The sequence below is a fragment of the Gymnoscopelus braueri genome, assembly GCF_963280865.1.
Source record: "Gymnoscopelus braueri genome assembly, chromosome: 7".
NCBI classification, from domain to species: Eukaryota; Metazoa; Chordata; class Actinopteri; order Myctophiformes; family Myctophidae; genus Gymnoscopelus; species Gymnoscopelus braueri.
Window position 1 is genome coordinate 42063857 of NC_137608.1, and position 27347 is coordinate 42091203.

Below are 27347 nucleotides of genomic sequence, written 5' to 3' on the forward strand. Positions count from 1 at the left end.
GTTGGGTCTTCTCTTGTTTCTACCGTGCCTGGGTTGCCTGTAGAGGGAAAGGAAGGAGGGGAGGACGGGGATGGGGGAGGACGGGGGACCTGTGGTGTGGGGTGTGTTGTGGTGTGTGCTTTTGTGCTATATAATTCTGTTACTGCTGTACGGGCTAAGCCCAGTGTCTTCTCTGTTAGGCGCCTTCCTAGATTTTTTCTTGCCCATTTAGTGGCAATGGAGAAGGCCCTGTCGTATTCCCGTGTTAAGCACTGGGATAGGTCCTTTTTTGTGTTTTCAATCAATGTGTTAAAGTGTTCTATTAATATTAACAAAGTGGTGTAAGACCAATTCTTTGCACTTCCTTGTAGTAGCAGTAAGGTTCTCTCTGTTGGTTTTGCTGGTTTTATAAAATCCATCAGTTCTTGTTCTTTTCTAGCAATACTCTCTGGGTATTTGTCTATGTTTACATTCTGTGAATGGTGTAGTGCAACAATCAAGTTGTTTATCCCTCTAATTGATTTGTGAAAATCATTGTTTCTCTCTCCATGTGGTGTGTGTATGTAGGTTTGTCTGTGCCTACCTACCTGGCTTACCTGGTTTGGTTCCATATCCCTCCTGGGATTGTGGTTGTTCCTGGTTTCTCCATCTGGTCTGGCTCTTTCCCGCCAGGCCTGTCCTTGTCCATGGGTCCGTCGGTTCATTCTCAAATGCATAAACGTTTTCGTACTGTTTATTGTACTTCATCAGATGCGATTCTCCGGGTGAGAATGAGTTCCTGTGTCTTCTTTCCTGTATTTATGTGTTTCTGTTGTGGGCGTGGCTTCTCTGTGGCCACTGTCCTCATTGGTTGGTGCTGTTGATGGCCCATCCTGCTGGGGCCCTTTGATGACTCATGTGCCTGTTTTAGGCCTGTTCATGTTCAGGCATGTTTCTCTGTTCCATATGTATGGTCTATTCTTTGTGTTGAATCTTTGTTTATATATATGTATAAACATGGTTAGGTTTTTAGGAAATGTTATAAACATTTTGCAAGCATGAATATACCTCCATGCTTGCAAATGTGCATAACTAAAGTTTGCTTTAGATGACTCCCCTCACAAAATCAGAGGTACTAGCTTGACTGACTGCTGACTATGAGATTCAATTCAAAGAGGCCTCACAGGTAGTTTGTGGTACTATCTGTGTAGGCCCTATAAAGAGAAGGTGCATTCGCCATCTGTTTTGAATAAGAGGTGTCATGTTTTGCAATTAATTAAACTTACATAAACTATTTATGTTATTAAGGCTTTGTGAGTTCCATTTAAAATAAAGTTTGACCATGACAGAGGCGCGCCGACTCAGCAGACCTTGAGGCCGAGGAGTCGCGCCCGAGCGCCTCAAGGCGCGAGTGCCCGCGGCGACCGGCCGATGGTCTGCTAGTCGACTCAGCGCCGTCCGAGTTATGTACCGATAAGCACAGAATCGTAAATAATATTGGTGGGGACTGCGTTTGCCCCACTGACTGTGTAATTAAACTTACATAGACTATTTCTGTTTTAAAGGTTTGTGATTTCTGTTTGACTGACTGACTGACTGACTGACTGACTGACTGACTGACTGACTGACTGACTGACTGACTGACTGACTGAATGACTGAGCGAGTGGCGGAAGATTGGTGCACAGGGATGAGCTGTTAAAACCATGGCAGTTTGAACAAGCAAGTTTAAAAAGTGTTTTTTTCCCCCAAGTGTATTACAGCTCAGGATGCAGGCTTCTACCAGCTTCTAGAGATTCAGGTAAGGAGATTGAGCTGCCAGCAGTGACAGCCTGATCCCGTCTTATAATGCTTGTGTTATACTGACTAGATGGATTATAGCACACGGTACATACTGAGAATTATTTGGACAGACTCGTGATGATATTGGACACAATCATTGGGCATAGCCTCATTCATTTAACACATTGAATGCCAAAAACGGTCCGGACCGTTTTTGAGGGTCCAAACGAGAAGTGCCGAAAACGGTCCGGACCGTTTTTGACCCAATTCTATTTTTATACATGTGGGCCACGTGGGGCGCTAAAACGAAACTTTGACATCACCCAAGCAGTTTCTGAGAAGAAGAGGCTGGATGTGGCTCCATGTCAAAAATCCTTCCGGTCGGCGTTTTCAATGTTATCTCCTTGATTAAAAGCTTAATATCTCCATTTCTTTTTAATGTGGTGGAAACGAGCGGTTTTCGATCGGCGATCACGCTGCAATGGAGGGTCGCGTTGGAAATATTATTGTTCCAGGCGTTAGTCGGGACCCTCCGCCGTCTCGCACGCACGCTTTGTTTACATGCATTTCCGCGTCGGGGCTTCTCACAGCACGAAATGTATAACGCAAGTGGATGGAAGAAATGCTGGCACTCAACGTATAATATTTTAATAAACCTCTGGCACCCAATGTGTTAACCCATTCTCTTTCACTGCCAGACTTATTTCTGGCTGCGTGCACCCACTGCCAGTGATTTTTCGATTTTCTTACCTTTCATAGTCACAGAATATTTATCTCCAGTATGAACGATCCCCTGATGGTTGCTAGTAACAGAGGGTTTTTGAGGGTTTCAAAAATGCAAATCTTTGAATATGTATTTTTCAAAGGGGGGTCCCTGGAACAAAATATTTTGAGATGGGGGGTTGACGGCCCAATACATATCACTTTGGGGATCCTCGACATGAAAATGTTTTGTGCACCACTGATATAGCAACAGAAGTTTTTCAGAAAACTGTTAGGATTTGGAAGACATTTGTAGAATCGGGTCTCAGGTCTTAATGGGTTAATACATGAATTTGGCTTGGATTTAGATCTACAACATCTGAGAGTAGTCTTTTGCATATGTACATATACTACATGCTGTATACCAGGGGTTCTCAAAGGACCCCCAAATTGTAACCCCCATGGAAAAAAGATTACACAACATTTTTCAAAAATAGCAGATCTACAAGCTAGCCCGCAACATGTTGCAGCATGACACGTTGTGAGCTTGTAAATCGGTTATTGTTGAATAGCCTGAAAATGAAATGAAATGAAATGTGTAAAATGTTCTACATTTTTGCTGTGGTCCCCCTGGAAAAACCCCCAAGGGCCCCCTGGGGGTCTCCGGACCCCACTTTAACCCATTCACCCAATCCGGGAACGCATCTGTGTCATTAGTGTGGTTGCCCGAATGGGCAACCAGACTATTGTTATAGAGAAACTTTATTCTGTATAAACTTTATTTCGGGCTGCTACTCCTCCCACAGTTTATTTTTCCCAATTTAGTGCCATATGTCAAAATGACCGACTTCACCGGGAATCGTGCAATTGTATTTTGCTAAGAGATTGGTTCAATAGTTTAATTTATATTGATTTATTAGTGCATTAAATTTCCCCATCCACTTTAATGGAAAAGTGAAAAAACTTAAATTCAAGTATTTTTTGCTCTGAAACCGTAAGAGCTAGAGTTACCAGATTTGATGGGGAGGTTCATGATTTGTTCCGAAATTATTGAAAAAATAATTACACTAATCGGCCACATGGTGGCGCTATAACAGCCCCCTTTACGTTTTGGTCTATAACTCTTGAACCGTAGGTCGTAAAATCAAAATGTCTTTTTCCCTAGATTCCTTGGGTTATGACGCAACTCCCCATATAGGCCACGCCCATTTGCGTCAGGATAGATTTTCCGCCATTTTGAATTTTCTTCAAAACACACTTTTAGCTCCTCCTCCCATATATTTTGTCCAGATTTCACGAAAATCGGTACACATGATCTCTGGACCCATGCGATAATCTGGAGTGAAACAGAATTTTGATAGTCCATACTGTTCGTCCGTAAATGGCTTCCAACGTCAGCGGGAGGGGCCCGTTTTACAAAAAATGGCAGAAATCTAGAACGAGACGTCCGGTCAATCCCAAATTTGAATCACATGTTGAGGGTGGTTTACTCAACAAATACCCAAAAGCATTTCCACTTTGATCCATAGGGGGCGCCACACATGCACAAAACGTAACCGTTTGATGCAAAAACATGATTTTTGGGAGAATCAATCCTCTCACAATGAAATAAAAGCGATCTCAGGAGTGACGTGACAATACGATTGGCCCCTTACATTTGTGGGAGGGGCCTATTTATTTAATGGGAGGGGCCTATTTCCTAAAATCAAAACGGCACTTATCACGAAGGCAGGATCCGATCGGCACCCGATTCGAATGGCACGTCGCGCGGCCTCCGACGGTATTCGTCCTGGCGTATCCCTCGAGTCCCGGCGGCCGCGACCCGCGACTCGCGTCGGCGCAACCACACTTTGCAATTGCCCTGAATTGCGACGCGTCTAGTTTTAGATTTGAGCTACAACCATTATTTTATACTTTGGCAAGAACCAATGCTGCTGTATACACTCAAGTCACACAGTCACCTCCGTTGTCACAGCCAGTGTGTGTATACAGTACCTGAAGTGAATAGAATGACACATAAATACAGAACCGGGGTGGAGGTTGGGGGTGGAGGTGGGGTGGGGGGGGTCACGGTACTCACCTCGGGGACATTTCTCTTGAACTCCCTGCTCAGCTCCACAAGGTGTTTGTGGGAGTGCTCACTCTCTTCTTGTCGGCCCGCCAGCTCAGATGCTACAGAGTTTAGCTCCCTCTAATAACACAAAGAGAGAGAGAGAAAGGCGGAATAAGCGAGAGGAAGAAAAAAGTGAGTGTGTGTGTGTGTGTGTGTGTGTGTGTGTGTGTGTGTGTGTGTGTGTGTGTGTGTGTGTGTGTGTGTGTGTGTGTGTGTGTGTGTGTGTGTGTGTGTGAGAGAGAGAGAGACAGACAGAGAGAGACAGAGAGGAAGGAGAAGTTGGGGCGGCCAGCCGCCGACATTCATACAGTATAAAGCTTACGAGTGTACATAAATAAAAATACACGGCTGAATATTAACAATGTAATCCTTCAAGATCTCACAGTGGTAATACTTACTGCAAGCCCTGGCCCATAAATAATTAAGCCAAAATAAATCCAATGCCTACAGTAGCAGAAGGCCTTTTAGATAATCAGTATCTGAAATAATCAATACACTTGCAACGGCCATGGAGCGCCAGGGAGGGAGGGAGGGAGCTAGGAGAGCGGGAGGGAGGGGGCAGAGGGAGGGGGAGAGAGCGACTGAGAGAGAGAGAGAGAGAGAGAGAGAGAGAGAGAGAGAGAGAGAGAGAGAGAGAGAGAAGAGAGGGAAAGGGGAAAGAGAGAGAAAGGGGGGAAAGGCAGTGTAGTCACGTGGATAGACCCAATAACCTGACAAACAAATAGAGCCTCCACCTCAAATGAGAGGCCAAAACAGGATCCAAACACGTGCTCACTCTCTCACAAACACACAAGCAGGCATGCACACATGCACGCACGCACGCACGCACACACACACATGTCTCCCACTGCCGTAATTACCATGGGTCAAATCTATTTTCGGTCTTGCCCTCTTTTCCATTTCTCTCTCCCATCCACAGATCGTTATATTGATGGCCGATGGATTTTCAATACCTGACAGTATAGTGTCCATAGCTTTCACCAAATTACCCTTTCGGTCCAACAAAAGCCCTCATCGCTATTCAGTTAATCCTCACTCTTGCATATCGCTTGTTTACACATCCACGCTATAAGAATAAGGGCTCCACCCTGGCAACATGTCTGATCTACTATTCAAAGCTGTCCGCCTAGCCAGCCCTTCATCAGAACCTTGCATTCAGTCTGGACTCGGCCGCACCACATGCCGTCCACAAATCCAATAGTATTGATCAGTCATCTAATTCCCGGCTCTTTCAGCAAACAGAGAAAAAAAAAAGGAAAAACCTCCCCCCTCCCCTCTGCTGAACAGCGTTGGAACAGATAACTGTACTTTCACCTCTCGCATCTCATTTTGCCAGTGATTCTTGGTAATCGGGATGAGGATACAATATGAAAAGTGGAGTAGGGGATTCAATTACCACAGTGAATTTATATATGACGCTGGGAAATTAAATTGACTGTATTCTAATTAATCTCCAGTCTTACTTAAAGGCAATTTAATAAATTATCACATGGGTGGGTGATTTTTTTTTTATAAATTAAAGAAAGGAAGAAAGAAAACCGAGGGATAAAAATCCACCAGCGGTGGACTCACAAAGGCATCATTAGACTCATGGCTACAGTACCAAGACGGTGATTAGAAAGTTGCCCGTTCAAGTCCCTAGACATGCAAGCCAAAAAAAAGAAAAAGAAAAAAACGGAGCAATGGCAGGCACTAGAAGAGATGCTATGGCCACCAAATGACCAGGTGCATTGTAGTGAGATGAGATCCTACACTGAAACATACAATGGAGCTCCATTATAGACACGCCACAGTAAAATGAATAGTGTTAATTTAACATGCAAGGGTCCATTTTTATGCTCTCATTAACACTCCATATTTTACAGTGTATAGTCAGCCATCACTGAGGCTAGATAGAGTACAACTATATTATACCTCACACCATGGTATACGACACCATTATGTTATATTATATTAACATAATAATATATTAACATCCACTGCATCATACCACACTTTTTGTACACTGCACTATTGCAACTCTAGCTCCGAGATGAAACTTGACACCTTTGCAAAAGTGCCCGTAAGCAAGGCACCTCAAATATACCGCTTTGGTGGTGCTAGCTTGTGTGCTGGGCTGCTTCCAGCCCTGTGATGCGCTCAGTACTGTGTCAGCCAAATAAATTAATGTCTGTTGGCAACAACTTAGTAATAAAGCTTGGAAAAATGACACACCTGAAACCCTCAGAGACCACATTTCTCTGCTCGTATATTCAATCCCTCATATTGTTCAAACCACTGTTTATTACTTAGATTGAATTGGATGTTTTATTGTAACACCTCTATAGCTGACAATACATTTCTGTGTTTTTCTAGAAAGCCTCTGCAAGATTTCGTGGTTGTTTCCTCTGACGACTTGTGCTTAAATCCAAACTTTGTGGTGGCTAAAACATATGGCTTATAAAGTACACCGTGCCATTCCAGGGCACTATGTACTGTCACTGAAGAAGGCCGTGGTCATGCGGGGTAATAGAGCAGAACTGCCTGAAGTTCCAGTTAGTCATTAGAGTCCATCTGAGAGGAGCCTTTCTGGGGGATTAGAGGAGCGGGCCAACCTCTGCTAGATTCAAATGGCCCCAGACCAGCTAATCTGGGCAGAGAGAAAATTCAGCAAGAAGTGACTTCGAGTGGATTTTATGAGTATACTTAAGATATAACAGTGTGGTGATGTTAAGTCTGCCTGGCACATCAATGGCCTCAGCGGGGGGACTAGATTTGATTTTTATTGCCGCTCAACCCTGTGAGAAAGGCAAGATACTCATACTGTATGCAAGCCAAACAGTGCTACCATAATGGTACAGTTATTTCTGAAGCACCCCCATAGTTTCCAGGCCATTATGTGCGAGAGGGGGAGTCTGAGCAACAGCCCATCAAAAGAAACCTGGTATCTTGTCTTTCTGGAAGGAAGTGAAGTGGAACAGGCTGTTTGCTACTTTAGTTTAGTGTTGCAGAGAAAGGTTGACAGGAATAACGCTTCCACAATGCCGCATGCTATCTCTTGAAACAAAGGATTTTGAAAGAGATTCACCCGCTCCACCCCACTCGCTCACTAATCAAATCTGATCCATTTCAACCTGGGGCCGAGGCACCTTTGAGATCCCTGATAAGATTGCCTTATCTCCGTCCATTATAGTCAAGCGTCTATAGTACCTGCATCACAGGAACGTGTAGAAATAAAGAGCTCCTGAACTCTGGAATCATCCGAAAATATACGGACTGCGAGCTGAGTTCGATTCCCCCGCACAGGGAGAAATTTCTTGGAAATCGTTTGACAGGTTTTTAAAAAGGGCGATCGGGACAGAATTTGCAGTGTGTGGCAGTCTGGTCAATACGGAGCTCCTGTCATTAAGCCACTGCCAGTCAAACATCCGGCCATAATTGATGAGTTTCCCCTGGGGAGGGCGGAGCTGTCACTGGGGCTGGGCGTAGGATAGGCTGGGCGGAGGTTGGGGGGGGGTTGGGAGTAGAAGGCAAATGCACAGCCACAGGAAGGAACATCCAGTCCTGACCCTGCTGACAATAACCTAAGATGCTTTTCCTCCTGGACTCAGTAATACAGGATCGAGCAGACTAACAGATCATTGACTAAAAGTAATACAGAGTCACTCTGTTGAACACTGCAGCCAACCAACCCCTATAACCCCCCCGCCGCCGCCTTCTTCCTCTGCACGTTTCATTAACACAAAAGGTTCAATGCCATACAATGTGAGGCTCCGCCCACTTGACTCTGTTTTGTAAAGATGTCCCTTGGTTGGGAGCATTTCTGTAGCCATCACATGGCCTGACAGGCAGGCAGCCACCTGTCACTGCATTGAGCGGCTCAGGTATTTATGCATGTGTGTGTGTGCGTGTGCGTGTGCGTGTGCGTGTGCGTGTGCGTGTGCGTGTGTGTGTGTTGCAAAATCGACTGCAGGGGTTCCCCTTGGACTCTACACTGATATGGGGGCAAACAAGGCAAGAGAATTGGAGGGCAACAGACGCAACGAACATGATGACCTGGAGAATGAGGGTAAATTGGTGCTAGTGTATACTGTATAAGTCTACAGTATTTAGCTTTAATGATGCCATGTCAATGTTGGCCAAAGGCAGCAAATGAAATGCTACATGAATAGCCCAATTAACAAATCCAGCAAAAAAATAATTGCTCTCCACACACTCAGGCCTGGGAAAGATGTGTTGTGACATTCTGCTGCTGCAGACTGTGAGTTAAGTTAAATGTGAACCTCACCAATGTATTGTGCTGGGGTAGATTTGACATTGATTCATTAAAGCTAGCTCCTCTTGATTACATCTGTAGTGGTAAGCTGTTTTCTGGCCTTTCACAAAGACAACCCATAGTGGGAAATGTTGACAACCGGGGGAAAAGCACCAAGGTACTGCAATGAGGTAGACGGAGTCAGAATCAGTATTGTGTGCAGCGGGCTTGGACAGCACAAATTAAAGAGGGAAAAATAAGGCCGAGGAGGAGAGAGTGGAAAATGCAGATGGGGTATTATTTTTCTTTTTGTATCCCATCTAATTGCAATCATAGGCAGATGTCTGAAAGTGTGACAGCATCAGCAGAATTGCTGCTGAGAGCACAGAATCTTTGTCTAAAAATAATCAGACATTCTGTGTGCTGCTGTTTGTTATAATGGTAATCGATGCTGGAGGCTTTGAATTCCATCAATTTATAGATCCACTCTGTTCTGCCTGGTGACTGTACTGCCTCACAGCCCCCACCGCCTATGCACACCGACACAAACACACACACACACACACACACACACACACACCGACACACCGACACACACACACCGACACACCGACACACACACACACACACACACACACACACACACACACACACACACACACACACACACACACACACACACACACACTGTGTGTCTTGCACAAAGGAGTGGGCACGCGTACATGCACCGAGACCCACGAGCGCGGGAGACCACGCACACACACACGGTGGCTGCGGCGGTAGAGGCAGAGAAAGGGGCTAGTGTGTGATTAAGATAAGTGTGGTTTCCTTTCATACATTCCTTATCATCACCCTCTCATTCTCCTGTGAGGCAAAACATTGTCCATAGCAGTAGCTGAAATTAGCCCCTGCATCTCAGACGCCACATTTGAGAAGGGGATTGATCAATAAATCAAATCACCACAATCAATGGCCCCGATCGCCGCAGTCTAGTCTGGCCTCAACATTATTGCTGGCACCCCCACCCCACCCTCCAGCTAAGGGGGGGGGGGGGGTTGGGCAACAACATATAATGTATGTGTGTGTGTGTGGGGGGGGGGGGGGAGACTGTGTCCAGTCTGTCCATATGAAAGCTCCAAAGACAATCTCTTATCAGGCTCTCTGCGGGCTGAGCTGGACAGTCAGCCAGTGTGTGTGTGTGTGTGTGTGTGTGTGTGTGTGTGCGCGCGTGTGCGTGTGCGTGCTTTCATGCGTGCGTGTGCTCGCTTGCGTGTGTTTGCAAGCGTGCTTGCATGCGTGTGTGTGTGTGCGTGTGCGTGTGCGTGTGCGTGCGTGCGTGCGTGCGTGCGTGCGTGCGTGTGTGCGTGCGTGCGTGCGTGCGTGCGTGCGTGCGTGCGTGCGTGCGTGCGTGCGTGCGTGCAGGCAGGCGTGCGTGCGTTCATGCGTGCATGCCTGTGTGTGTGTGTGTGTTGGTCCAGACAGAGATGGTGCTGGGTGGGAGGGGCATGTGACCTCTGTGACCCATCCCTGGGAACTTCAGCTCTGCACACGGCTTCTGACAGGCCAGCGCTAGGGGGCTGCTATCACCTGGCAGCTCCCTCCATCTGTTTACCACTGTCTGCTCCTTCTACTCCTCCTCTTCCTACAGCCAGGCTTCTTTTTTTTTTACTATCGTCATCATGGCAGACCTGCTTGTGAAAGCCTTTTCGGTAAATAATTCGCACTGCTCCCCAGAACATTTATCAATGTAAACTCTCCCTCGTTTTTAACAGGCGTACGTGTTTCAGTGCAACACCGAAATGACTTTCAAATGTTCCCTACAGCCTGTGTGGTAGCGTACCCTGTATTGTCCTATATATGTCCGCCGCTCATCTGGTAGTGCAAGCAGGTTAAAGCAAAGGGAAACAAAAGGATCCCTTGCAAATACTCGCTTCTCTCTTCGTAATTTTACCCAGGTTTTTGCCCACTGAGCAGCAGCAGAAGCAACACTGAATAAGCTCGGAGAGATACTTAAGTGCAGCAAGTAAAGGTGTTGCACACGCTCAACTAGGGAAGGAGAGGGGGAAAAAAAATAAACATCACATTTCATTTTGACACCTCTCTAAACTCAGGACTGGTAAGTCTGATAAATCATCCAAAATAATTAATCCCCAGTCAGTCAGGCAGTCTTCAAACAGCATGCTAAATCGTACAAAGGCAAGAGGGGGGGTAGAGTATGAGCGTTACAACCATCAGCAAAAGGTGTGACTGGGGTTGTCATCCATTATCCGTCATACTCTGCTTCATTTAGAGAGTTTTGACGCCTCATGCACCAGTACAGTCTACTTGTCAACACCGCGCACATGTATGCGTGCATACACTGTGTGGATGCACACGTGCGCGGCTGCGCACACGCACACACACACACACACACACACACACACACACACACACACACACACACACACACACACACACACCTCTTTTTCTGATTCCTCACCACCGCTAATATAGCTATAACACACATTCCCGTATGATTGGGGCTGCTCTATTACTGTATTTCCACTGTGAAATCTTGTCGAGAATATCTGTGAAATAGTGAAATAAGACAGCAGAGGGAAAACATCTGTAACACAGTCCTTTCACGCCCTCCTGTATCCGACCGGAACCCGTCGAATGCCTTTAAACGTCCTCTAATTAGAAACTTCAAATTGCAATCTATGACTGAGCGCTCTGAAACGAAGGGCCAATTAGAACACCTTATTTATCATCATTAAGGCACACCATTGTTCTGCTCATTTTCAAGTCTGTGGTTACAATCAGGGTGTCTATTGTCATTGTGGGGTACATGCACAGTGACTGATTACTCAGTCCCAAGATTCATTAGCAGGCAAGTGGATTGAAACCTGAAGAGAAGACATGATAACCTCAATAGGCCAAATTATCTGCTCAAATGGAGATGTGAGAATCTCTGTGAGAGCGACGGGGATGTTTCACGGCAGAACAGAAGAACAGAAGAGGAGAGAAGATAAGACTGTTTTGTGTGTCAAACACAATAACTTCACCCCGCTCAGCTGTACGTAGTTTCTTTGTTGTTGTTTTTTTGTGTCGCTTTCGTTTTTGTTTTGTTTTTTAATCAGAGACACGCCCCAATTTTTTTTTTTGAGAGAGCAACAACATTGTCAGACTGACACAATAATATTGGGGACAATGGGCAAGGATTGTCATCGTCCCCTGTTTGTAACCAAGTGAAAAAGAGCACTGTGCAGGGGAGTGGTGGAAGAGGTGGTGATGGGGGGGGGGGGGGACTTTCTCTGTGAAGCTCCAGCCATTGAGGTCAGTAAGTGAGAGAGGAGAAGAAGGAGAAAAAGTGCGCCACACATAGATAGATCCAGCCGTCACTACGTTGGCCCACTTTCACCTGAAACCATGAGCAGGGGAGCTATACAACGCTGCCCGACCTGCCATTGTTTATTCTCTCTTAAGAAATGTCAATCTGTTCACTCTCAGGTGTGCTGCTCTTCCTCTTGTTTTTGTTGTTCGCCCCCCCCCTCCTTCCCCCTTACACCCCCACTGCCCCCCCCCCCCCCCCACACACACACACACATACACACACACACTTTTCCCTTGTCGATTGCAGGAAGATCAAAGCGGCGCCGCTGGAAGAGAATCTGAATATTTCAGGTGTAGAGAGAGGGCTGCGTTTCACACCACCTGTGTAGCGAGGAAAGATGTGTCCCTCCTCTCTCCTCTTTCTCTCTCCCTTTCTCTCTCTCTCTCTCTCTCTCAGACTTGGCAAGAGGGGCCCCTGGGGCCCGGCGACATAAACCAGGGCCACCTGTCTGTGAGAGCGAGGGAACGCTCCTTTACCCTCCTCCTTCTCCCTGTCTGTCTCTCTCTCTCTCCGTTTCACACACTTTCTTCTCATTTTACTGCATTTGAACCAAAAATAAATGAATCTAAATAGAGCGATGAGGGTGGGAATACGACCTGGGTTGACAACAGAGAGCTGTCACAAAGGCTTGAAGATCTGCCAAGACGAGTTCTTACGGCTCTGAGCGGGAACAGCCACTAGGAAAATGACAGTTTATACATGAATCATTTCGCAATTTTGCCCCTCTCCGCACTGGAAAGTAGCTAGTAGTGTGAGTTAACTGACAAGGAATATGGCCTGGTCAAGAAAATAGCACGGGCTATTTTCTGACAAATTGCGGCTCCGGGTACACGATGTACATTGCAAGAGGCGTTCTCTGTGAGATGCTGCACATCACATCATCAGGGCAGCCATGTCTGACCCAAAGCAAATAAAAAACCTCCCTGATGTCCGCGCCAGTCTTAACAGTTTGATGTAGCAGCTATCCTCAGAGGCCCGTGTGTGTAGATGTGTGAGTGCATGTGTAAGCACTTGTGTAAGCACGTGTGTGTACATGTATGTGTGCTGACGCGTTTGTGTTTGTGTGTGTACAGTATGTGTCTGCTCGTGTGTAAGTGTGTATTGGTGTCTGTGTCTGTGTCTGTGTCTATGTGTGTGTGTGTGTGTGTGTGTGTGTGTGTGTGTGTGTGTGTGTGTGTGTGTGTGTGTGTGTGTGTGTGTGTGTGTGTGTGTGTGTGTGTGTGTGTGTGTGTGTGTGTGTGTATACACGTGTGTTCACAGGGGTGTGGAGGCAGGTTCCACGCTACCAGTTCCCAGCCGTGTCTCTCAAAAGGGCCGTAAAGTCTTTACAGCAAATTCCTTACATTCATCTGTGTCAGAGCACTCGGCACACATTAGGCGTTTACACGGGAGGAAACACAATCTATTTGATGCTACACTGCCCACACGTCCACAGCCCTCCTCCCCGCACTGGAGATTCACAGTGTTTAACTTCCATTTCATATTCTGAACAGGCAGGCAAGACAAGCGGGCGAGTGCGGTGATAGGCACCATCTTGCTGTAAATCAGCATTTAAACACTCGACTAAATGTAATCTAGAAAGAGTCAACAAGAGGCTCCCCTCACATTACGCAGCTCCAGATATTTGTTTTTATTTACACTGGAATGTGCCATTGATTTTTTTTTGTTGTTCCTCTAATGATGTATGCAAACCATGGACCGAAAAAGTCACACTTCTTTCTTCCCCCCCTCCCCTACACCCTCTTCCCTGCTCCCTCTCTCCCATCTTTTTAATATCAGCAGTGCTTATGTGAACAAGTGGAGGTTAATCTAGGGAGCGGGTCAGAGCCAGCCAGCCAGCTCTTTGTAAATGTCAGCTGGGAGATCCAGGCCTTTCTTATTACCACACTAAACCAACATGCCTGACGGCTCCAAGATGGATGTGTGACTGGGAGGCGTCTCTAGTACCCGCTCCCCCCCCCCCCTCCCCAACACACACACAACCTCACACCCACCGCTGCACATCGTCATCATGCCCCCCCGCCCCAACCCAACCTCCCTCCATCACGGCAAACCTTATTAATCAATCGATTTATCGCCATAAATCAGGCCAGACTTTGATTGTATCAGCAAGTCATGCGATCAATCAATTAGTCAGGACCTAGCAGCCCAATTTGCCTAAAGAAAGATGAATGCCTCTCCGTGTCATCCATTTTGGTTGTCCGTTTACCCATCAAACACGGCTTGCTGTTGACTCCTGAGCCCTGCATGCATCCTCTTATTGATTTCTGCAGATTAAACTTGCAAAGGAATCAAAGGACACTTAACTGAGTAGGGATAATAATTCTGCCTTCTTCATTTGTGCTCAAGTATGCTCTGCTCTCTTCCTTTTTTATGGCACAGCCTGATATTATCACCATCACAGCATATAAAGTATAAAGATGACAAATCCTGGACAAAACGTTCATTCCTTTATGGAGCTGTTATGAGTATAGTCCTGGAGAGTGGGCTATTCTTCTATGAGTAAACATCCCACACAGCAGTATATCGTACATGGCTATTATCTGTATCCAGTCTAAGCTAAATGAACTGACCTTCACAATGAGACACATTATGTATTTCACAACTAAACTCTGGCCAGGCTTATGTGACTGTGCGTGTGCATGTGTGCGTGCGTGGGTGTGGGAAGGGGTGGGAGGGGTAACCAAAGAACGGAAACAGCTAGATGAGCAAAGTGTGGAAAAAAAACATACGTATAATGACATATTTGCTTCATATTTCATTCCAACTGTGAATTCCAATCCACACTGTGACACACAACCGCCTCGGTCCACTGCCTCCCATCTGCAACTCTGTGTCAGGATGTCTCCTAGGATACGCCAGGAAAACTTTGGGGACGGCAAGCCGACAAGAACAAGTAGAGCACGACAGAGTGAGCTGCCTCTCTCCCTCTCTCTCCGAGCCTCGGTGGGGGCCTGGCGTTCTCGCACTCCCCCAGCGCCCGGCCGCCGTGGCAGGCCTTGCGAATAGGCAGCATGGAACACAAGGAGGGGGGCTTCCCTGGGGAGAACGGCTGTGGTGGGATTAGAGACCCACCAGCCCCGGTTCTGCTTCACAGTACAAGACTCTGCCGTCGTACAACAGAGCGATATTAGAGATATCAGTGGAACTGTATAGTTCTACCAAATCTCCCAAGTCTCACCATGTAATTAGAGATAAAGACAGAGGGCCAGGCTACTCAACCCCAATTCTGGCAGCTTCACACAAGGCTACCCACCCATATCCCCCAAGAGGAACACAAGCAGCAATAGCATTTCTGTAGCACCTGTGTAAGCTAAGCTGCTGCTACGGTCCTCCAACCAACCGGCTGGTAAGATGACAGAGCGCTGCATTTCTCAATGAGTGGGTCGGGGTCACGAGATGGCCTGATGGTCGTGGACAAAGAACAACTTGAATAAAGTAATATTCAGTCCTCACTTAATGGTCAAGACATTAAGTATGTTACCACTGACTTGACCACAGGAACCCTTGTGTCCCTATTCTGGGCATGTAATAATACTGTAGGTGAACATTTTGTGGAAATAGGCAAACATTCTGCGTAAATAGCCGATCTACATGCTCACACCGCACATTGTGAGCTTGTAGATCAGCTATTTTCATTGAAGAGATTTGGTGTAGAGGGGGTAAAGGAGGGGGCCAAGTACAGACCCCTGCGGAACCCCACTCAAGTGGTTAAAGCTGCAATCTATAATAGGGATGTCCGATATTATCGGCCTCCCGATATTATCGGCCGATATTAGCATAAAAATGTAATATTGTAAAATATCTGTTTAGTTTTTTTTTTCTTTTTTAATAAGTTACAGAAGTTCTTACTGTATGGTGTGTGTGATATGAAATGTGAGCTTACCATAATCAGTAATCCATCGTATTCAAGGGCTTTTTGAGAGAAATGAGACAGACTCCAGTCACTTTCAAACTAGAGCACTGCAGAGGGCAGGTGTGTGTGTCTGTGTCCAGCTGACACTCGTTGACGCTCGTTAATGTTATAGGCATCAAGGCAATTATGCTTCTGCACTGTCAAATAGGCCAACTAATCTAAGATTAGTGGGACTCATTCAAATGACCACCAGTGAGTATCACTGTGTGTGAGTATCACTGTAATATATTAGATTTATTATATATTATATTGATATTATAGCTATTTTATTAGATATGTGATGTTGTTACCTAACAATTAGTTGACTTTTGGCGAAAAAGCCCTACATATATTGGTATCGGTTGATATCAGTATCGGAAATTTGGAGTCGGACAATATCGGAATATCGGATATTGGCAAAAAAGTCAATATCGGACATCCCTCTGTATGGTAGAGTATGTTAATACAGTATAACTAACACAAATGCAATGCTGTGGTTGGACATGTTCTCCCTGCTCTTCTATTGAATGTATTGAGGTATTGTATGAACTTCAAAGGGAAACATCTTGCCTTCCCAAACAAGCTTAACAGTAGAAGTTTTGCAGTCGTGCAGGGAACCCAGCTTCAAATCCCGGGTAGGACATGAAAGTTGTAGCTTTGACAAATAAATATGGCGATATAAGAAGTACAGTATACAGTACATGACTGATTGATGGTCTAATGGGGAGTGTCAGGACAGTAACTACACTGTGATAGTCTATAGCGGTTCGTCGCTTTATTCCTGGCATGCCGCATAATGTTTGTCAGCGAAGCTCTGCATTGTAAAAAATAATTCTCAGGTAAATAATCCCCGCGGTAAATAAGCAATTTTTCTTCATATCACCTTAAAACTTCACCAAGGCGAGGTAGGAAATTTTAGGCGGATAAGGCAGAGAGAGTGGGGGAAGTCTCAACTATGTTCAAGAAACACAAAATTATACTATGGAGAGGATCCATTATTCATCTCAGATACATTTTTCATTTAAGAGTGGGCTGGATATGAGCAATGATGAATGCATCGCCCAGGATGCAATTTGTATGTAAAATAACAGAAGATTACAGAATATGTTTTAAGTGCAAATGCAGTTTGTTGCCATCTAAGTAGAAAATGCATTCCTGCAAAAAAAAGGAATAAGACCTGGGCCCATGACGCCGCCTCATAAAATCACTTAGCCCGTAGCTAGGCCCTTTGCAAGTCCTTATAATGGGTCACAATGAGAGGCTCAAGTGATGAATGAGCGGGCGAGAGTAGATTTTCATTCATATAATATACCTCTTGGCAGGCCATTTGAAAATGTGGGATAAGTAAACTGAATAACTAAGACTAATTCAGCGTGCATCCAGTAAAACAGCACATTTCCTTGAAGCCCCCCACCTATAGTATAGTGCCATCACCCCCACTCCCAACAAACACAGACATACACATTAAAATCCTCAGTGTTAACTTATATCCCCTTGTAATTTGGAAAGTGTACAAATGTAACCAAATGGACCCTTACGGGTCCATTTGGTTCCATTTGTACACTATCCAATTTAAATCAACACTGAGGATTTCACTGTGTGCTGTTAGATACATGTCAACGCACAAGTGCACACAAACACACACACAACGGTGCTTCCTTGCCTGCCAGGCATCCACATGTTCCTCTCAGGACTCGCTCTCCCCTTCATCAGCTTCACTCGTTGCGCGCCGTTTCAATTCAGTGCCTCTCAAAGACACACAAAGAGCCTTCCCCTCCATTCAGAGTACAAAGATTGAATACAGCCCCCCGAACACAAGACATGCTCACCGCAGAGCATGTAATACAGCTCATTACTGGGCACACAGGGTGGATAGAGGGGCTGTGATGGGAGAGACAAGTACAAGTGGAAGCTGAGAGAGAGAGAGAGAGAGAGCGAGAGAGAGAGAGAGAGAGAGAGAGAGAGAGAGAGAGAGAGAGAGAGAGAGAGAGAGAGAGAGAGAGAGAGAGAGAGAGAGAGAGAGCACTTGCAGGCCCACCAACATCTCCATCTTTGACCGCGGCCAGTGGACCTCTAAAACTAACCATAACAACTACAACAATGCAGTCTAAAAAGTTTGCTGAATTATGGGGTATATCAAAGATACAATACATGGGAAACATACACGCACGCACGCGAGCACACACACACACACACACACACACACACACACACACACACACACACACACACACACACACACACACACACACACACTGTGTTTACAACCACGCTCGGTATTAGTATGGGTGAAACAGTGTCATCATGATGCCTGCAGGCCCTCGCGACTTGATTGGCTGCATGATAGGGATGGGATTCCGAGGTTAATTTAGGTCTGAATTACGAGCGCTCTTCCTGCCTCTCTGCTAAACAGCGGTTGACCCATTAGCAAACTATGTGCCCCAATCATAGAGGGGCACAGACTGGGGACTGATCTCTATTTGGGTCGGCCACATTGATCCCGGCTATAGACACAGCGTGGCTCCGGCGGTCAGGTTTGTGGTGCGCTGATGGGAAGGCACTGGGTTTGTGTTTTGTGCAGACAGCATGGTGGAAGAGGTGGGGCAGGTTTGGTAGGCGGGGGGGGGGGGGGTTAGAAGGTTGGTGAATTGGCTAATTCACCATTACGCATGGCCCTGTGAACCTTCGTTAACCCCAAGGCGATCTCATGTCCTGAGGCGAAGCATTACACACATTAAAAAGACATGAACTTCGTGAGCGTGTTGGAGTTTCAAGCACGCAATCAATGGGGCCACAGGTGCACGTTTTCTGCACTGCCGGTGGAATGCCCTTTTTCCCCTTCCAGCATTATGGTGGAGCCTGTTTTTCACTGTGTGTTCATGTTAATGTCAGCAGTAATGAAGACCTGCAGCAAACGAAACAATAAAAAAAAGGGCACAAGCCGGAGACAGGGAGTTTTTGGAAACGTGAGAGAATCGGGGGTGGGGGAAGGGGTGGGATGCGGTGGGGGGAGAGGGCAGGAGGTGAAGAGTCTGTCAACTTCTCCTCCGTCTGCTCCTGTGTGCACTCGCTTCCGAACTGGAGGGGAGCAAATAGGCCTAATTCACACTGGCTGTGTGTGAGTGTCTCTGCTGTCTAGCAGCGTGAGCGGGGGAATTAGATCTATGGTTTGTAGCCTTCATCCCTTCCCAGACAGACTTGTTCCGGCTCAGAGGCGCTGCCTAATCCGCACCTCTCTCCCGCTCACACTCCCGGAAAATGACTTCACACAGCTGCCTCAAACGCCCAACGCAGCAATTCGCGTCTGACTGAACTCCCTACCAAAAAAAGGCTCAGCAGACCTCCCATAGCTCATTTAACATACCAATCCCTCCCAAAAGCACCCCCACCTCCAGCCCACCCCACCTCACAGAGGAAACAAACAAGGAAAACAACAACAGCCCCACTTGATCATTTAAGGGCCCTTTTCTCTGGAGAACTGTCAAAATCAGCAGAGCTGTGGGAGGAATCACCAGTGGTGGATCTCAGGGAGGCACTGTAAGCTGGAAAAAGCATACAGTACCACCTGAAGATATCTGTATGTCGTAGCATGTATAAACTTTAAAGCTGGGAAGTGGAGGAAAAGCTTTGATGACCTTAAAGAGGACATTTCTTTTAAGCTGAGCTTGATTTATAACTGCGTTCTTACTGATGAAATAAACTAAAATATATATTTAATTATTTTAATTTCAACGTTGTTACATAAAAAAATTGCTGTTTTAATAATGAGCTTGGATGCAAGTCACATGATTCAGAGGAAGACGTACAGGTATTATCTGTCTAATAAGAGGTGAGCATGTTATGTAAAACAAAGATACATTTCATTCCGATTGGCTATAATTGCCTTCCAAAGTTTGTGGGACGGGACTGTTTTTCATGCATGCAGCATCATCCAATAGACCCCAAATTTTCATCACACATTGAGGGGCCTCTAAACAACATAGAGACAAACAGGGTTTTGATATTCCATACTGTTTGCCTTTAATTGGCTTCAAAAAGTAATGGGAGAGCCTATTTCTAACATCAAATGCTATATCATGAGAGCAACATCCAATCAACCACAAATTGGAATCGCAGTTGAGGGGCTTCTATTGAGAGCATCTCCAAAAGTACTTGCCCATAGGGGGCACCACAAATGCGCAAAGTTGCACCATATGTCGTATAAATGCTATTTCCGCCCATAGCTTCCTCAGGTCCTGGTGGCTGCAACCCGCAACTTGCACAGCCCTGGCTATAGGCAACCCAGCCTGGTGGAGATATGCGCTTTCAGTTTAATTGTATGATATATGATATATGATATGATATATACATATTACAATTATTAATAATTAATAATTCTACCTTTTTAAAAACAATTCTGGGGTTATAGTCACAACTATCTGGCTTTTTTGTACACCCCAGTTTTTAAGACCTTGATTTTTCAATTAGTTATTGCCCCCGCCATGGTGGACGAACAAAAGCTGGAGCTTTCGCTCCTATCTGTCCGTCCGTGTGTGTGTGTGTCCATGTGTGTGTCTGAGAGCAGCTAATGTCCAGCACCGCTGGAAAGAAATTTGGTTGAAGAGTTATAAGCCAAAATGTGAAGTGTCCTGTTATAGCGCCACCATGGTTCTTCCTTGTCCTACTGGGAGTGTGCGTGCAACGTTTCATGCTGATCGGTCCAGTGTTAACGGATATTAGCTGTTCACAGACGGGCGGATGGACGGACAACCGTCCAGTCTGGCAGAGATAATTATTTTACGGCGAGTGAGATTAACTAGAATTATTTATTATTTATTTGATATCAGAAAGGTGGGTGCTCCAAATTGAATCCTAAACAATTGTGTTGAGGCAATAAATAAATAAATTACGTTTGGGGTGCGGTGGTGTGTGGAAAACTGCAGTATGTATATATATATATATATATATATATATATATATATATATATATATATATATATATATATATATATATATATATACATACACACATTTTGAACAGTATCTGCATATCACAATGTCATCATGTCTTAACTTTAGCTAACCTATTATCTTTAGAGCCTTCAACCTCCTGACTGATGCTGGCAGCATCAGTTTTCTTCTTCAAGAATGACTTTTTTAAGTCAGAAAATATAGTGAAATAATATAGCAATGCCTTCACGAAACCTCATGGTTTAGGGTTCCAGCTCCAGCAATGGGTTTTATACTAGTGTCGCCTATACTCTCAAATATATTTACACATTACCAATACTAATTTATTAATTTGAACAGTATGACCAAACAAATAAGAACAACAAACCACATGTGACATAAGCAGGAATAAATAAAATAAAATACAATACAGATGTATGCCTTTGATGTAGCATAACCTACCCATATGTTAGCTTGTGTTAAATCATTATAATATGGTACTTAACAATAATATTTGATGTACCCAGTTCTCACCATATTCCTGTTAAACAATGAAAATTTTTAAGTTTGCCTATGTGGTCTGGATTACTGCCGAACAACAGGCACAAAGCTGCTGTGTGAGTGATGGATCAGTGTACACATTGGGAGCAAACGAGGGCAAGTCAAGACAGAGACTATATGAGCCCCGCTGTGCTCTTAAATACCACATAAATACCCATAAATCGGCATCATCTTTGTTTCGAAATAGAATAATAAGTAGACTTTTTAAAGGTAAATAAAATAATAAAATAAACAGTATGATAATAAGACATCTGGGGATTGGCGCAATACATCCGAGGCTTAAGACACTTAAGCCGACGCGAATGGATTGAGGAGTGCCTGAAGTGCAAGATCGTCTCATCTCTGTTGGAACAGTTTAACAACAGTTAAACTGTTAAACTCGTCAGTGTGACCTCTCTGTCCAATCTTTAACTATCAATAGCAAGCAACAGTTCGTGAATTGTTAGCTTCAGTGCCGTTGCCGTGGTACATCTGTTCTCTGCTACAGTGCGCATGCACTTTGTAAGCCAGGGATGCAACGAACCGTGAAATTCAGTGTGGTTTTGTGGTGTGCATATAGTATCATTCTGTTCTCTACAATGAGTTACACCAGGCACGGTTAAGTTTCGGTTACATCATACGCGTAGCAGTGCAAGCTGTGATTCCACTACTTTTGTGGGGACATATACAGACAAACCTTTATAAACCTTTGTTTATGTTTTTATGAAATAAAGTCCATGTTATCTTCTGAAAACATCATGCTCAGTTCTGCTTATCATTTGAGGGACTTTGGTCTACTTGAAGTGTCTTTGAAACCTAATTCATATACACATCTTTGCATCACGTTAGATTTATTAAGTTGAAAATCTGTTATTTTCGGCAAGCAGCACTTTGGTATGACAAAGTAGGCTATAAATAAGCTATTAGTGTGGTCGTGCTGAAAGGACATGTTTAAAACGTCCATCAGACAGCTTCACAGAGTGATAATTCTGGTATGTGAAGTTGAAAGAAATGATATTATAGCTATTCGGCACGACAAATAGGGTCTAGGTTGAAATTGACTTAAGGCGGTTACACACCGGCGAATACAGTATGCGAATATACGCAAAATTCGGACTCGTTCCGAATAATTAAAAGACGCTTTTTTCGCTCCTCAAAACTGGTGTGGAAGCTTGCATTGACTTTATAAGGTTTTAAAAAAAAACGTATTATTCGCATGAAAAAAATCGCCCCGGTGTGTAAGGACCTTTAGCCTTTAGGTTTTTAAGACAATCAAGACTGAATAATTACATGATTATTTAATATTTCGCTTCCAATAAGCAGATAAGAGCAGGAGGGGTTTAACTAGGTTCTATGAGTGCTCAGAGCAGGGTGTCCGTGGCCTTCATCCTATAGAGTCTAACTCTACGCCCTTTGCTGGGATCATAAAGCAAAGTGAGTTCTCACATTAAAACCAAGAAGATGCTTTCAGCTGGTTGTCGTCAAGGAAGCAAAGCCTGCTAGTATATAAAATGGGACTGGAACAAGCCTGCTCCTGTAGCCCGAGTTGCCTATTTGGGTCATGGAGGGTAACCCAGGATAATGGCGGGAGCCTCAGACAAACGCTCTAGTCTCGAGTCTCGAGGACACGAAACAGGAAGAAGTCTTTCATACAAACCAAAAAACCAACCTAATGGTTTTCATCCGTTTCTATGAATACCTCCATCTCACAATGGTATGCAATAATGCCTCACACTTTTCCACCTGCCTTTGTCTCTTGTCACAGAGGGAATGGAGAAGACAGATGCTGCTGGTGAGCAACAGTGCCAAGTGGATCACGGATCGTGGATCTTCACTTCCAGTGCCATTTCAGATCTCCAGGGCAAGTTAAATTAAGTGAGTTCAGAGGAGGATGGGAAACCTGTGCCACAAACAATTGTCAAATTTCATTTATGCATTTCCATATGCTCAAAGGTATTTATAAGCAGACGCAGTGCTGGATGCCACAAAAATGCACTAAATGTCTGGAGCTCTCCTTAGGCGGTGGTGAAAAAACAAGTGACATTACATAGGAGAATGATTAAAGCCAGATATGGTACAGTCACAAGAAAGAGAGTGAGAAAGAGAGAGAGAAAGAGGAAAGAGAGAGAGAGAGAGAGTGAGAGAGAGAGAGAGAGAGAGAGAGAAAGAGAGAGAGAGAGCGAGAGGTGATTTATCCCTTCACGGCCTTTTGACACTAAATTAAACTGTTGAGTCCATTCCCCCGTGCAGCTAGTTATCTTTCCGGGCTAATTTAACACTATAATTTACATTCCATATAAAATACATCCTGATGTGGCGCTGTCAAGGCCGTACATCATTTTCAGAGAGCGCTCCAGTTTCAGCCAGAAAGGACAGAATTAGATCATATTCATGATGCAATTAAACACTTCAGTGGGAATCGATGTAAAACCGATGAGCCCTGAAAACAATGCATATGGCTGAGAACATTAGAACACATTACCTTCCCCTGGATCCCCGCTCTGCAGACGCAATTTAAAAATCCTCTTCGCCGACTCCACTCTCTCTCTCTCTCTCTCTCTCTCTCTCTCTCTCTCTCTCTCTCTCTCTCTCTCTCTCTCTCTCTCTCCCATCTCTCCAGATTCATAATGCACAGCGATAATAAATGAATTTTTCACAAAATTATTCAACTACTAAATTGCCCATGGTAACTGAATATCAGATGAAAGTGATGTGAATTATTAAGTAGGGAAACTGTTTGTTCTCACCATGGGTGTAATAATCGGCCAAATGAGGAGGAGAGAGAGCAGGAGGAAGGACAGGCAGGTTACTGTAAAAGTGGATGAGATCTTATAATATACATCACTTAACCCATTCAATCCGGGAACACATCTGTGTCATTTTAGATTTGAGCTAGAAACATTATTTTATACCTTGGCTATTCAAAAATAGTAGATCTACAAGCTCATAGCGCGGCACCGAGTGCCGCGCTATGAGCGCGGTGAGTTTGTTCTCACCATGGGTGTAATAATCGGCCAAATGAGGAGGAGAGAGAGCAGGAGGAAGGACAGGCAGGTTACTGTAAAAGTGGATGAGATCTTATAATAAACATCACTTAACCCATTCAATCCGGGAACACATCTGTGTCATTTTAGATTTAAGCTAGAAACATTATTTTATACCTTGGCTATTCAAAAATAGTAGATCTACAAGCTCATAGCGCGGCACCGAGTGCCGCGCTATGAGCGTGTAGATCTGCGATTTTTTTTAATCCTGAACATTTGTGCAAATATTCTGAATGCACATATTTTTTTAAACAACATTTTTAACTCAAATCTTTGCTTCTAGGGGTCCCTGGAACAACATATTTTGATGGGATCGGCGATTTTTCAAAAATAGCAGATCTGCAAGCTCGTTGCTCGGCACTCGTGCCGCACTATGAGCTTATATCTGCTGTTTTTGAATAGCCAAAGAAAACTAAAATGACAAAGATGCGTCCCGGATTAATGGATTAAGACAGGGAAAACTTTTCCTGACTGCCCGGACTCAGCCACGTTGATTGTAATCGCCCAGTTCCCCCTGGCCAGGGGTGGTGGTTTGTCATAGCCAATACAGAGGAGGAGAGAGGAGAGGAGAGGAGAAGAGAGGAGCGGAGAGGAGAGGAGAGGAGAGGAGAGGAGGGGAGGGGAGGGAGAGGAGAGGAGAGGAGAGGAGAGGAGAGGAGAGGAGAGGAGAGGAGAGGAGAGGAGAGGAGAGGAGAGGAGAGGAGAGGAGAGGAGAGGAGAGGAGAGGAGAGGAGGAGAGGAGAGGAGAGGATTGCACCGCTGATGCACATTCTCATGTATAACTGGCAACGTGCCCTTAGGAGCTGGAAAATCCAGTGCAACAGCCAACCAATGTTACACCACCTCACCACATTTTACATAATCAGACAGACAGCGCAGCAGGCCACACACTCACACAGCTCCACTCCAGATCACATCAACTACCTGTCACGCTCCTCTCCACACTCAAACCTGCTTTGATTGGCTCATACCTTAGATTCAGGTAAAAAGAAGGAAAAGAAATACACAGGAAATGCACTTCAAGTTATATTTACTACTACAGGGAAGAGGGGGGAAAAGTTCCATTAATCACAATTTGCCTTCCCATACTCTGCTTTTCCTTCCTTGTCAGAGTCCAAACTTGTTGATAATAGATGAATCTAATGAAATTCTGAATTTAAGAGCCATAGAAGGGAGGAGTGGGGTGCGGAGGGCAGGGGGTGCGGCAATTTGTAACTATTTCTGACACACCGAGTTGGCCTCTCCAACCGAAACAGTAATTATACTTAATGGTCCTTTAATCTGTCCGTCAGCCAGGGAGGTGAGCAGCCAGGTCAGGCTAAAGTGCTCCAGGCGTCATACGGTGTCAGAGTACAGTCAGCAGGGGCAAGGTGCTCCACTAGTACCACTCACTTCACCAGTCAACATCAGGGGGGGCGATGAGGGCTCTGGTACACAGACCCTCTCTCTCTCACACACACACACACACACACACACACACACACACACACACACACACACACACACACACACACACACACACACACACACACACACACACACACACACACACCGTAATTCAAGAAACAAACTACCACTTCCTGCATAACAATACTTATGGCTATAATTGAACTGAAGTAAGAGAAGTGCACCAGCAAGCATGAAGAGCACGCTCTGAACCGACCATGCACATCTATTAGCTAAGTGAGGAAATAAATGGGAGACAATGGTGAAAGTGTGCAGGGCATGTGCGAGATGATCAAGTTTGACAATAAACACCAATTATTCCTCTTTTGGTAGATGATTTTTGACAGGACTAGATGTTCTTTCCAGCCAGAGCCCCTGGCACTCTCCCTCACAATTAATCTGTGACTCTAGAGAGGATTTCTTCAGGTTTGGCAGAATTAAAGCTACAGAGAACGGAGGCTGGATTCCAGCTAATTCCACTTCTTGTTAGAAATCCTGAGGTCACGTCCAGTACAACAACACAACTGGACTAACACGCATGTCTGACCACTCTCTGCACAGGCAAAGCCAGGGAAAGAGAGAGATATACAGATGCAGCATTCCAGTGGTGAGACTGTGGTAGGTTTATTCCCAATAGTAATGGCACAGACACAGAGCTCATACCAATGCTAGGGGGTGAACAAATAATACCTTTGTACCCAGCATAATTTGTACCCGGCTCAGGCTTCTGTCTGGCCATCTCGGTGCCTTGGCTGAGTGAGCATGAGAGAGAGAGAGTGAGAGAGAGAGAGAAAGAGAAAGAGAAAGAAAGGGATCTCCTAGTGCTCAGCAATGCATCTGCAGTCCTGTCTTCTTCTTTATTTGTTATCTTGGACAAGCATTCTCCCACACCATTTCACTGGTCAAATAAAGAGGGAGGGGGCTGGGGGTGGGGTAGGGTGGTGTGGTGGTGTGGTTGTGGTGGGGTGAAAACGAATCACTCCCAGTCCTACTACTGTTGTTCCCTCAGCTGTCAACACCTCTCACTGACTTCACCCCCGCCTAGCCGCATCGATACGGAGAAGTGACTGCCCGTTTGCTTTATGATTGCCTTGTTTTATTCTCTCGACCAGGGTTTTCCTCTCCTCATCCCCCCCCCCCCTCCCTGTATCTCTTTCTCCGCTCTAATCAGTCGTCCAGCTCGCCCAGACAACAGAGCCATTGTCTCCTTTTAAGCAAAGGAAGGCCCTGGATCAGCGCATCCCTTCCCATTTCCCCCGCTTTATTAGCCCAGTGGCACGCCGCTGTTTATATACTAGTGGGTATTCCATGTTTGCTGAGAACAATTACAGTA

The 27347-nt window shown here is 45.2% G+C and overlaps 1 protein-coding gene across 1 annotated transcript in view; it reads right to left on the reverse strand.

Annotated features, from left to right (window-relative positions):
• cux2b (cut-like homeobox 2b) overlaps positions 1-27347 on the reverse strand; it is a gene marked incomplete at its 5' end in the record, with an annotated part of 123174 nt that overhangs the window by 74460 nt on the left and 21367 nt on the right. The window contains one exon of the mRNA XM_080433615.1: positions 4521-4631. Coding sequence (XP_080289741.1) covers positions 4521-4631 — 111 coding nt within the window. The remainder of the gene's footprint in view (positions 1-4520; positions 4632-27347) is intronic.